The following is a 13,524-nucleotide window of genomic DNA, read 5'->3' on the forward strand; positions in this document are numbered from 1 at the left end:
ATCTCAATGACTCACTCATTAACAGTCACTTGCTGTCACCTACTGGAGGTTTTAATTTCACATTTCGACTATCTTTTTCATGTTTTAAATTATTTCAAATATCAGTATTCAACGTTTTAAAAACTGAACACAATCTTGCTACTCAAGCTTTGTATGAACATTTTTTTATATATATTTATTTGCTTCTTTTCCATTTTGCATTTACTTGTACTTTTACTTTCAATACTTAAGTACGTTTAAGATTAAAAAAATACTTTTCGTACTTAAGTACAATAAATATCACATACTTTAAGACTTTTACTCAAGTAATATTCTAAACGGTGACTTCAACTTCTACCAAAGTCATTTTCTGGTAAGATATCTGTACTTTTACTTGAGTATGGCTTTCAGGTACTTTATACACCACTGGTCAGAATGAGAGTCCAAACAGCTGATAATAACAACACAATAATGTTTTTAATCTTAATGCTGGATTTCAGCTTTTGTCTTCTCCAGATGTTAACTGATGGACTGGAGTGGAGTGGATTACTTGTGGATTATTGTGATGTTTTTATCAGATGTTTGGACTCTTATTCTGATGGCACCCATTCACTGCAGAGCATCCATTGCTGAGACACTGATGCAATGCTACATTTCTACAAATCTGATGAAGAAACAAACTCATCCTAATCTTGGATGACCTGAGGATGAGCACATTTTCAGCTGAATTTCATTTTAGGGTGAACTATTTCTTTAAACTGTCTACATGTTTATGGCTAGCTACCGGAGTAATAACACATCCAGCTTGGCTAAGACATTTAAAGAGAATACATCGCACTCTTGAGCAGCGAGGGTCAGAGTATGTTCAACTGGGCCATATTTTATGGTGAGATTTTTGTTTCTTTCTTGTCCACACTCCCTCACTCACATAAACATCTCTGATTTGTTCAGTTTCAGCATGCGCGGCAGAGCGGACGATCAAAGGATTTATTCAGAGAGAGTGGAGGAAAGCATTGATTTAACTATTAAAACTATTTGCATCACACAGAGCATTAATTAACGTTTATTGTGAATCAGAATCTCCTGATTACGGAGTGCTTCATCAGAGTTAGCAGTGGCTCTGGTTTAGAAACGCGACATGAAATGATGGCACAGTTTTGCTCTTAATCTTCACCTCTGGGCGAAGGGTTTTGGTCAGGCTGCTCTGATAAGGCTGCAGAAGGAAAGACTCGGCACGCTGTGTTAATGCAGCTGGGCTGAGAGCCAGTCAGAGATGACTTAATGGGGCTACGTGTAAGGAAAATCAATACAGAGAGGCAAGGAGTCCTTCATCCAACCACTGCTGAGAAACACAGTTGCAGGTCAATGCTCTGCCAGCCCACTGCCGGCTAAATCCTTCAGCACACTCTGACTAATCTTATAAGACATGTAGTGTACGCTAGTGTTCAAAAGTTTGGGGTCAGTAAGATTCTCTCTCTTTTTATACTTTAAAATATATAGTATTAAAAGTACAAAAATGATATTGATCAAAAGTAACTAAAGACATTTAAAATCTTACCAAACATTTCTATTTCAAATAAATGCTGTTCTTTTGAACTTTCTGTGATCTGTGAATCCTGAAAAATAAAATTGATCAAGGTTTCCACAACATATTGGCCAGCACAACTGTTTTCAACATTGATAATAATCAGAAATGTTTCTTGAGCAGCAAAGCAGCATATTAGAATGATTTCTGAAGATCATGTGACACTGAAGACTGGAGTAATGATGCTGAAAATACAGCTTTGATCACAGAAATAAATTACAGTTTAACAGATATTCACATAGAAAACAGTCATTTTAAATTGTAATATTTTTTTTCACAATATTACTGTTTTTACTGTATTCTTGATCTGATGAAAACAGCCTTAGGCTATGTTCACACTTGACATCTTTTTTGAAGCTGCCAGCGTCTGTTTTACATTATAATCATATGGAGTAAATCGTGTTTTCAAAAAAGTCCTGAGCGCTTTTTTTAAACGCCACAGCTGGCATCTGCAGCTCAGAACGTCAACTTTTCTAAAAAAAAAAAAAAAAACTTACATCAAGAGCTTTTTTGACAGCTGACCAATGACAAGCGAGTAGCGAGTCGTTTCCATAACAACAAAAACATCAAGAAAAAATGGAGAAGATAGATAGATCGTACTTGTTTTGGAGCACAAGGACTTGTATGATATGAGCACAAATTCTATCTAGCCTAAAATATATTTGTTATTATATTAATAATAAATTGACTAAATTGTTGTAAGCACCATACTGTTTCCTTCCCCATATAATGTCGCGCACCCACAATTTTAATTGTGAACTGACATTCTCCACCCCGTTAACTTCAAAAGCCAACGCAAGAGCCAACTTTTTACTCTTTCTCGACACTTCTGCAGCACACACTAGGCTACTGTTGCAGCTGTTGTTATAGCAACAACAGACGCCCTCGGCTGCTATTTGTAACCAAAACACTTCCAGCTTTTTATTTTACTAAAAAAGCGCTCTTGTCAACTTTTTCTTGTCAAAAAAGATGCCAAGTGTGAACACACCCTTATTGAGCAGAGACTGGCAAGAGACTTCTTTCAAACACATTTAAAAATCTTACTAACCCTAAATTCAATGCTAGTGTAAAATAAATAATAAATAATGATATAGTGAATATAATGAATATAGAAAGTCATGTAGAGAGAGAGAGAGAAAGGGAGTATTATCTTAAAGTTAATTTTGTGTTGATTAGTTCATATTTTTAATTTGGAAGTTGAAAGCATTAAAAAAAAGCTTCACAATATGTGACACAAATTTAAAAAGAGACAAAAAAAGGTATGGATTCTAAATTCCAAATGGATGGGTCACATTCAAAGCTGTAAAATAGTAAATATGCAAACCATTGCATAAACTTTGCATTGTGCCCACTCCATATTTTTTACATGACTACATGTTTCTTGCTACTGTCACATGAAGATCACAAAGTTGTGGCCACTGGTATGCAGTCAAACACATGCAGCACATCTGAAAGCAGTCACACTGGCCAGCTCCAGAGCTGAGCTCCTCACCTGTTGAACCAGTCGTCTGTGTAGCGCGGGTACGGGTACGGGTCGTTGCTGCTGAAGTCAAAGCTGGCTTCTGCGTTCTGAAACATCAACAAGAAATACAGCATCCGTCATCACGCGTCGCAGACTTACGAATTAGTGCCAATTATGTCAAAACAAACAATGAGCCTATTTCAATAATTAGTCATTCATTATTTTGAAACCAACTCTGGAATTGCCATTGTGCTCACACCCCTGTGTGTTTCCGTTGCCCCTCATTAAGCATTCGTCTAGCTATTCCTTAATTAACCATCCAGCCGCTCTCAGAGGTAATATATTTGAGCACGGCGGGAAACACGACACTGAAACCTAAATTATGTGAGGAACTTTATTCTGGTCTGGCAGAGAGATGAGATACACAAAAAAGATGATGACAAAATCTAATACCACTGTATGAGTCATTGTGTCACAGTAATGGTGTATATAAGGAAATGCATGCAAATTCAGTCAACAAATGTTAAGGCTTATTTGTATGTAATCCAGTAAATTAAAAATGTTGAATCCTATTTTAAGTAAATTGCAAGATCACATTGTTCATATATACAGTATATATATATATATATATATATATATATGAATCTCTACTATCACTTTTTATCAATTTAAAAGTATTAATTTGTTTCCAAAAAGAAAAGAAAAAATTACTAACCCCAAACTTTAGAACAGTAGTATATATTGTTACAAAATATTTTACTTTCTATTCATCAAAGAATCCTGAAAAAAGTATCAAGTCAAGTCACCTTTATTTATATAGCACTTTTAACAATACAGATTGCGTCAAAGCAGCTTTACAGTGCTAAATAGGAAGAATAGTGTGTAATAATGCAAAAGGACAATAGTAAACACTCAATTTACTGTTAAAGTCAATTAATCATTGATTATTATAAATATGAAGCAGCACAACTGTTTCCAACATTGTTAATAAATCAGCAATCAGAATGATTCCTGAAGGATCATGTGACACTGAAGACTGGAGTAATAAAGATGAAAATTCAGCTTTGCATCAAAGAAATCAATTATATTTTAAAGTATATACATTGCGTTATTTTTAAATTTCAAGTTTTTTTCGAGGTTTTTATCTTACTGATCCCAAAATTTTATACAGCATTTTTGAACAGCATATATAGCCTGTAAGTATGGCATCAGTGCAAAAAATACTTTGCATTTCTCTGTTTCTTCATCACATTTGTGTGTGAATTTGTGTCCGGATGGCCGTTCAGATATATCTAGCACCGTATAAAAGAGGTGAAATCTCTCTATCTACTGTCACACAGAATATACAACCCAGCCCTAAACTGAGGAAAGATGCAGGAGCCGTAAACATCTCTCATAAACTCAGCCAGTGAAATCATCTTCAGAAACCTCTGGAGAACCTTCCCCGCTCTCACTCATCAGCAGTCGCTCGCTCCGTCGCTCTGGTCTTAAAGGGATAGTTCGCCCAAAAATGACAATTCTGTCATTAATTACTCAGCCTCATGTCGTTTCAAACCCGTAAGACCTTCTTTCATCTTCGGAACACAAATTAAGATATTTTTGATGGAATCTGAGAGCTCTCAGACCCTGCATAGACAGCAATACTAACTGAAATGTTCCCAGGTCCATAAACGTAGCAAGGAGATCTGTAAAATAATCCATGTGACATCAGTGGTTCAACCGCAATTATACGAAGCTACGAGAATATTTTTGGTGCGCAAAAGAAAGAAAAAAAGACTTTATTCAACAATTCGTCTCCTTCGCATCACCCTGTAGCGCCATTTTGGAGAGTATCAGCTGGACGTAAACCGCGTATGCAGATCTCCTTGCTACGTTTATGGACTTGGGAACATTTCAGTTGCTGTCTATGAAGGGTCAGACAGCTCTCAGATTCCATCAAAAACATTTGTGTTCCGAAGATGAACTAAGGTCTTACAGGTTTGAAACGACATGAGGCTGAGTAATTAATGACAGAATTTTCATTTTTGGGTGAACTAACCCTTTAACAGCTTTTCTCAGCACGGTCCGGGCCACCATATGCTCTTTTATTATCTGGAGCATTCATTACCCGGAGAGCCCCGAGCGTGGCCTTCCTTAGGCCAGAGTTAAAAAGATGGCTGAGTCTGGTAGTCAGGGCTCCAGGCTGATGAGGATGCAGTCTGGCATTTACCACGATGACTCAGTGGGAGACAAAAGGAAGGCCTTTCGCTCCCGAGGCCTGGCTTAATGACGAGTTTGGAGCAGGTAACTGGGAGGACGGAATGGCTCGGGGGAGGATTTCATACTGCCGGTCTAGAGACGATATCGATCATGAATGCTGGACCCTCAAAATGAGATCCACTGCTGCAAAACCAGTCCACAAGATTTGCAATTGTGTTTGGATTATGTCACAATTTATGCGCCCACATATGGAAAACACAATTGAAAATACAAATTGCAATTCCTTTTGAAAATAGTCCAGAATATCCTTACATATTATATAAAAATAAGACAAAAACTCAAATAAAAAATGTTTTAGTCCCCTTATATTGAATTTAATTCTAACTATGTTCTGCTAGGCCACATCAAGCGATGAATTAAATCCAGTCCCCTGTCAAAAAATCCTTCAAACGATTATGCTAATTCACTCCTCATCCCACATTAGTCCTTATTAGGGAAATTATCCTGAATCTATTTTTAACCCCACACACTTCAGCCACACGCAAACACTAAAAACAAACATTTACATGCCGTCTTTCGGCGAGTATAATTCTGCTACAAAAACAGCGGTTCTGGCGAGGAAAGTCTGGGTGGAATTGGTGCTAAATAAAACAGTAGCAGGGGAGGACATGCTGAGTTACTGCCTCATCTGGGCCCCGCTGGAGACGTCAGCATCAACCCCCACCGCAGCCGAAGCCAGGTTATTTTTGGGTTAAAACTCATCTGTGGTGCTCTCGCGGTTCACAGAGCTCAGCGGGTCTCAAAACAATAATGGCTCTATTTCACTGGCAGATATCTAGTGCGTTTAATTTGTGAAATATTCTGCAAGGATGGAATTCTGCTTCCGACTCTTATTTCAATTCCATCGTGATTTCTTTCAGTCATTTGGAAGGCCCTCCTCTGTAAATACTGTATGTACTAAAGAAGAAATCTACACAGAAACAACACGTTTATTGTTACATAAACAGAACTGCAAAAACACTCTCAAACACTCTCCCTAGTTTGGGAGCAGTTTGGCAAAGTTGCATGTACTGTACTCCATCTAGTCATCCAGTCAGCCATCATGTTGTTATTAAACACACACAGCAGCTGGTGTTGACGAGCCGCACTTTTAGCCAATCAAGAGCAATAAAAGACAGACGTGATACTTTATGAGTGACATTTTTTAGCACAATAAGGGATCAGATTTTGAACTTGTAGTTATATATTCCAGTGATTGCTACGCCAAAGTAGCATAAATATAAGTTGTAGCTACAGTAAAGAGTGGGAGAGTGCATCAAACCATGGATTGTTCTGTTTGAGGTATCTGCATCTGTGTATTTTGTCAAGTCTTTGAATTTGAATTCCACACCCAGTAAACGTCCTCTGGCTTCGCCTGCTACAGTAGCCACACCCCCAAACTCTCACTATTGGCTGTGCGGAGGTATGCAAATACATATTTTGACAGGCAGGTAAGACATCCTATCACTGCATTCAGACCAAATGCAAAGATTGAACGAACATTTTATGATCCTGAGACTTCCACAGAAGATATATTTATATAGTTTAATATTTAGACTACTTTAATTATCGATTGCTATTAGAATATTAAGAGGCTTTCAACCAGTCAAACAAAAAATGTTTCTGGGAAAAACTGCCTACCCAACCTTTAAGGTCTTTTAATTTCTTGACTACTGTTTGCAAATTCTGACATACTTTAATAGTTTCTACCCATATGGGTAAAATGTTTTTATATAATTGCTCATTTTCTTCTACTGTATTTAATATGTTTCATCTGTTTAAATGTGGTATTGTTTTTCTGTCTGGAAAATTGATTCATTTTTATGACTTTATTTTGTCAGTGTCAACCTTTGTTCACATGGCATTAGATTTCTATCAAATGCTGTTGGTTGTGAATTTTTTGACCAGGTTTTGGAGAGCTTTGGGGCTGGAAATCACCAACCCAATCTGTCAACACACGTCTCTTCAGAAGGCTTAGATTAAACCGCTTGATTCATACAGATTACTTTTTTCAGATCTCTTTATTAACTTTTTGAAGGATCAAAGCATGATTGCATGGACTTTCAATGGAAGAACAAAAATATGTTATATTTCATTAAAAATACCTTCATTTGTGTTTCAAACTTAAAAGTTTTATTGGCTTGGGATGATATGGGGGAAAGTAAATTATGACTGAACTTTTGGGTATGTATTAACTGATAACTTGTGCATACATTTTTAGTTATTTTTAAGATTCATTAAAAAGAGCTACTTCATAATAGTCAGTGGTTCATGAATTGGACTACACTGGTCGTGCCGTATGTTTGTTGTTGCGTACAACCATTGAGGACAACACAAAAGAAACATGCATTAACTATTCATAGACTTTCTGGCACAGAATCACTCTTTCTCATCTCATTCAATTCAGACTAACAAGCTCACAACTCTAAACATCATAACTAAAACATTACTGCTTTTGCCATGACACTGCCCTCAATATAAGTGCAGGAAATGCTGTAAGAGTATTTTAGCATGTCCACATCAATAAAAAATAATGGCTGACTGACAGAAGCATGTTTTCAGAGACACAGGGTGAAGTAAAGAGGGAAATAAATTTGCTATATGTATGGTTTGATGTGTGGCAGCATCTCTTAATTGCAGAGGTGCCACAAACTCCCATCTCAGAGGAGAAGATAACTCCACCATTAGCTGCATATTTAATCGCACACAGCATGCAAATGCGTCATCTGTTTGAGCAAAAGAAAGCCTGTCTTTGCGACCCATTTGAACGGGGATCATTGCCATATCCTGGATTTAGTCCACTACATGCTGTACTGCTTCATAAGCCACATGAACATTAAACATTAATTAGGTTGTGATTCGCAAAATGATGCTTTCTTTTGCTCTTGCTTAGTGCTCAACATTAAACTTAAACAGCCAGTTGGGAAATCTGCCACTAGCCAAGGTCTAGACGTGTGAGAGGACAACTCAAGACCCATATGAGTCATTGAATATTATGTTAACTGTATATATGATAATAAAGTTATTGTTGTGAAACCAGTACTTCCCCCTCCCTTATTTTTCCTTTGCACTGTATCTTCCACAATGCCAAGCAAACTACACTTGGGGGGGCGGTACCACAGGGTTCCGTTTTAGGCCCTGTTTTGTTCTCCCTTTATCTTCTTTCTTTAGCTATGATTTTTTGTAAGTATCAGATCTCATACCATCTTTATGCAGATGATATATAGCTTTATCTTCCAATGAAACCAGATGGCAATATATCTCTCCAGTCTTTGATTGATTGTATGAGCGAAGTTAAAACTTGGATGGTGGACATTTTTTTACAGCTAAATGATTCTAAGACTGAAGAGTTGGTCTTTGGACGGCCTGAATGTGCTTCCATCCTATCTAAAACTCTGCGTCCTATAACTAAAACTGTAGGCACTTGTGCTCGGAATTTGGGTGTTATTTTTGATCCGGCACTCAAATTTGATAAACAGATAAGTTCAGTTGTGAAATCAGCATTTTTTCAGCTTAGGATGATTGCTAAAATAAAATCTTTTCTTTATTTTAATGATCTGGAGACTGTTATTCATGCATTAATTTCAACAAGACTGGATTATTGTAATTCATTGTATCTAGGAATTACTCAGTCTTGTTTATCTCGTCTCCAGATGGTCCAAAATGCTGCGGCCAGATTTTTAAAAGGGACCAAAAAGAGAGAAAGTATCACTCGAGTTTAGAATTCAGTTTAAGGTACTACTGTTTGTGTATAAATCCGTGGCAGGTTTGGCACCATCTTACCAGTCGGATCTCCTCTCGTTCCATGTGACTAACAGGCCTTTAAGGTCATCAAATTCTTTATTGTTGTCAGTACCTATGACGCGCTTGAAACTCAAGGGGATCGTGCTTTTTCGGTGGCAGCATCTAAGCTGTGGAATAATTTGCCATTGTATGTAAGATCAGCCTCCTCTTTTCAGGTTTTTAAATCATCACTTAAGACTTATCTTTTTAAATTGGCTTATGGTCTGGAGTAAGTGCTGTCTAATATTTGATTATGTGCGATATTATCTTTGTCATAAATTTGTGATTTGTTTTATATGCTTAGTTGTTTTATGTATTTATTTATTTTTTTGTACACCACTTTGGTCGACCCTGTCGTTATTAAATGTGCTACATAAATCAATAAAACTAAACTAAACTACACTTGCTGTAATCTAGTGCACTACATTACCCACACTCATTCAGTCAAGCTCTATAAGTGGACCTCACTTCCTTCCTTTTTTTAAATTTAATTGAATGCACACCCAACCATTGAATCCTTTCCAAAGGATGCATTAATGACTTAAGACCATCCTGTCGTGTGAAATGTTCATCAAAGAGAGCAAAGGACTGGTGTTTGTCCCATTTTCTAATCAGACATGCCACCATGTTTCTACACTCCCAATGAACTTCCAATTCAATTAATATCAGATATTTTTGCTGAACATTCAATAAAATGGTTTATCTATTAAATAACCACGTGGTAATTCCTATTTTTGGATAATTCACAGATTAATTGAAAAGTACTTCACTGCATTGACATTATACCTTCCTGCTCTAGCACTGGATATCTCTCCATCCATCCAACAAGGTTACTTCAAATCATATTAAACATGTGGATCAAATGAGGGAGAAAAAAAGCACTTACGTAATTAGAGGCGAGATCTGGATGTAGGTAATCAATACCTGCAAGGTGATGGCAAAAGGACACATTACTGGACGTTTAATGTTTACATTATTGCACATTATCAAGCCTTTAAGTGTTAATAACTGCTCTCTGGCAGCCAGATTTCACGCACCATCGTCCATGATGGCGATGGTCACACCTTTGCCGGTGAAGCCCATGTTCCAGGCTTCTGCCACATTGAGATCCAGCCCTGGGGTCCCATCCGCTTGGCCTGTATTTATCTAATCAAACAACACCAAAGCGTCACACGAGCTGAGCATCCACTGTGTAGAAAATGAGATGTTATGAGGGAGGTGGCGCAGGAGGGAAAATAAATGTCACGCAGATATTACAGTTCGCGGAAACCCTGCTGTGCGGTGTTTATAGCTGACAAACTAAATTAAAGATCGTTCTCCCTGGCAAAACAGACAGGGATGCCTGTCACGATAAGCCCTGGAGAAATAAGGAAGATATCAGCGTGTTTTGATGCTGGCTCACGCACCAGTGTTGACGGTGATGGCTAATGAGGAAAATGGTTTAAATGAGGAGTATCAGCGATCCCGGCTAATCCAATGCAATCGCTTCCAATGCTGAAGGTCAAATCAAATGAAGACATTACGAGCTGTAATTACTTACAAGATACCACTGCTTGGTGAAAAGCGGGTCACTCATGTTGACGTCAATGTTACTGATTTCTCTGTAGCCCCTCTTTTGACGGCCAAAACCCTCCTGAGGAAACACATTTTTCACCTGAAAAACAAAGCAAAGGCAACTTTTATTGGATTTCAGGCTTGCAGACTCACACTTCTGTGCTTGAATACCATGTTTCATCGGGAGTTTTCATGACAGAAATGAATATCATCATAACTCTCTGGGTGATTGTTTACATTATGTATGGCAAATAAAGGTATTATCTAATTAAATATGCATTAATTTGCATGCATTGCAGAAATCTGAACATTTGATAAAGCCAGGTTCATAACTCTTTCATAACAAATTAAAGGTTTTTACACAGGGGATTTTGGATTTCTCTTTTTATCACCCCACGAATCAGAAAAAAAATCCACCATGTTTTTAGGAATAAATAAAATGTTATATATATAATCAGATGAATGATATATGAACAAACCCCTCGGTAAAAGCCTTCAGAATATAGATAGAAATAAAACTGTACAATTTGGTGTATGAAAGTGTTGCTGAAATGGAGGAAAAACAATGTTTTAACCTGTATTTTCTTGCCTTTAAACATAAATTTTTGAGCAAATTCATTAAGTAGGACCTATAGACCCCAATCTAGTGGAAAATCCTGCTGGGAACACCAGCATCCAAAACACAACATCTGCTGGTGATCAGCCATGACGTCTCATCAGCCGAGCACAGCACAGAGTGCAGGTTACTCATGGCCGGATGGCTGTCCTTTAAAGCAGCTTCACAGCGTGACCTTTGACCTCAGCAGCAGCAGAAGCCCCTGAAGCCCATCACTGTAACCATGACGTCAGCCATTCCTCACAGACAATGACACTCTCACATTAGCATGTGCGCTCGCTCCAGATAACAGATCAAAGTCTGCACTCGCATTCAAAGAGCGCTTTGATGACGGCACAAACCAAAACACTGCCATCAAACGAGCATTTTCATTTTCACAGCCATTTTGATTGTTCATTTACATTTTGATCTCGTTTGCATCGCCAAGTGTATACAGATTAGAGAACATTTTATTGCTCAAAACACTGATAGCCGATGACGTTTTGATTATTTCTGTGAGCAGATGGGATTCCCGACCTTAGATGAGAGTCTATTGCGAAACATATAGCATTCTGATTGGTCAATACAGCATTCCAGGTGTGTTAAAATATATAATACACAGTCATTCCTGCACAGCATCGCAGAGGCCAAATATAACCTTCGTTTACATACTGTATCTTCTAGCGTAAAGAAGAAACATGTTTTAACATACTTCTATAAGCAAAGCTAATGTGTAATAAAATTGTGTTTTAAAGCAAAAAAATAAGGACACAAATTATGTAGTAGCATTTTATAATTTTTGCGACTCATGTTGGAATAAATCTGTTCATTGAGCACAATATTATTGCAATTACTTTGGACCTTCACATCCATTAAAATATCATTACCAAAACAAAAAAACTAACAATGAATTGTGCAAAGCTCTCTGTGAGATTATAAATAACTCTCAGTTTTGCAAATGAACGGCAGCAGCTGGAGAGGTCAGAGGTCAGAGCTCTCTGACCCCATTGATCCAGTGTGAGAGTAAATCAACAGATGAGGTCTCTCAGACTCAGTCATTCGCTCTGCTTGTCTCCTGTGTGTGATGTCTCTGCAGGTAAGGGTCATGCTAGGATACATAAAGCATCCTGGGCGAAATGGAAATCTGGGCCAATTTTGAATTCTAAATCTCAAAACAAATTGGAAAGACCCTCACAAATACAGAACCATGTAATACAATTGTTAACGATACAAAGTTATTTCTAATGCATTACAGATAAATATGAGATGAGGTTATGCTGAATGTCTGTCAAAGCTTAATATACAGTAGATGATTTAAAATAATAATTCAGACTACAAACACAATACAGTAATCTGGGTGACTGTCACACTCTCACACTGTTTGTTTTCAGGTTACAGTAAAATACTGTTAAAATTATTGTATAATTTACAGTGAAAAAAACGTAACTTGACATTGCCAGAATTCCCTGCATGACATTTCACATATGATGTTTTTTCATTGAAATAACTTTCTTCTTAGTTTTTCTTATCAGTTAATAATAATACATTTTATTTATATAGCGCCTTTCCAGAGCTCAAGGACACTTTACAATAAACATCCAATATGTGAAGATAACATTAAACAATAATACAGAGGATAACAAATCCAGAAATTTAGATAAACTCCGCCCCCGGGAACATTGCACTGCTTTAGAGAAGAGGAAGAGATGTTGCCATGCCGTCAAAACTAGGGGTGCACAAAAAAATCTATTCATATATGAATCGCGATTCTGTTTTCTAACAATAATGGATTCACAAATTTCAAAATCAATTTTCTAAAGCAGCGGATCTTAATCATGTTCCTCGCGTCGCCCTGCTAACATAAGTAGTAGCATTTACAAATAACAGCGTATCTAAAAGTATGAGACAACAACAAACAAAAAACTAGGGCTGCCCCCTAATAGTCGACTAATCGTTAGTCGACCAGAAGAGGCTTGGTCGACCAAAATTGTATTAGTTGCTTAGTCGCAGAAAAAAAATAATCCACATCGGCGAAGTCACGCAGATCGTTAACGGCTGGTCTATGGTAATACAGTACATCCGGCGCTGCTGAAGCCTCCACTCTGCATAGCTCTGCTTGGGCAGTATTAATGTGTAGGCTCTTGAGCCTCTGGCGTTGAGTGTAGCCAGGTCTCTTCTCATTCTAGAGAGTCGTTATGCTGAGACCTCCACTCTTAGAGTTCCATACTTTGGTGGGTGAGCTAGTCTATGGCGAGCTTTGAGCCTGCCTGGTTTGTGGCTCGGGGTCTGGCAAGAGCGATTTGGGGGGGCAGGGATGGTGTTCCTTGA

At 37.7% G+C, this 13,524-nt stretch overlaps 1 protein-coding gene across 1 annotated transcript in view; it reads right to left on the reverse strand.

Annotated features, from left to right (window-relative positions):
- Positions 1-13,524, reverse strand: part of LOC107727889 (neuroendocrine convertase 2-like) — a 69,757-nt gene that overhangs the window by 44,110 nt on the left and 12,123 nt on the right. Inside the window, exons 3-6 of the mRNA XM_016537926.1 lie at positions 10,588-10,701; positions 10,085-10,193; positions 9,934-9,971; positions 3,057-3,133 (exon numbers count right to left, since the gene is read on the reverse strand). Coding sequence (XP_016393412.1) covers positions 3,057-3,133; positions 9,934-9,971; positions 10,085-10,193; positions 10,588-10,701 — 338 coding nt within the window. The remainder of the gene's footprint in view (positions 1-3,056; positions 3,134-9,933; positions 9,972-10,084; positions 10,194-10,587; positions 10,702-13,524) is intronic.

The sequence above is a fragment of the Sinocyclocheilus rhinocerous genome, unplaced genomic scaffold (genome assembly GCF_001515625.1).
Source record: "Sinocyclocheilus rhinocerous isolate Xijiao unplaced genomic scaffold, SAMN03320098_v1.1 scaffold1539, whole genome shotgun sequence".
In the NCBI taxonomy this organism is placed as follows: domain Eukaryota; kingdom Metazoa; phylum Chordata; class Actinopteri; order Cypriniformes; family Cyprinidae; genus Sinocyclocheilus; species Sinocyclocheilus rhinocerous.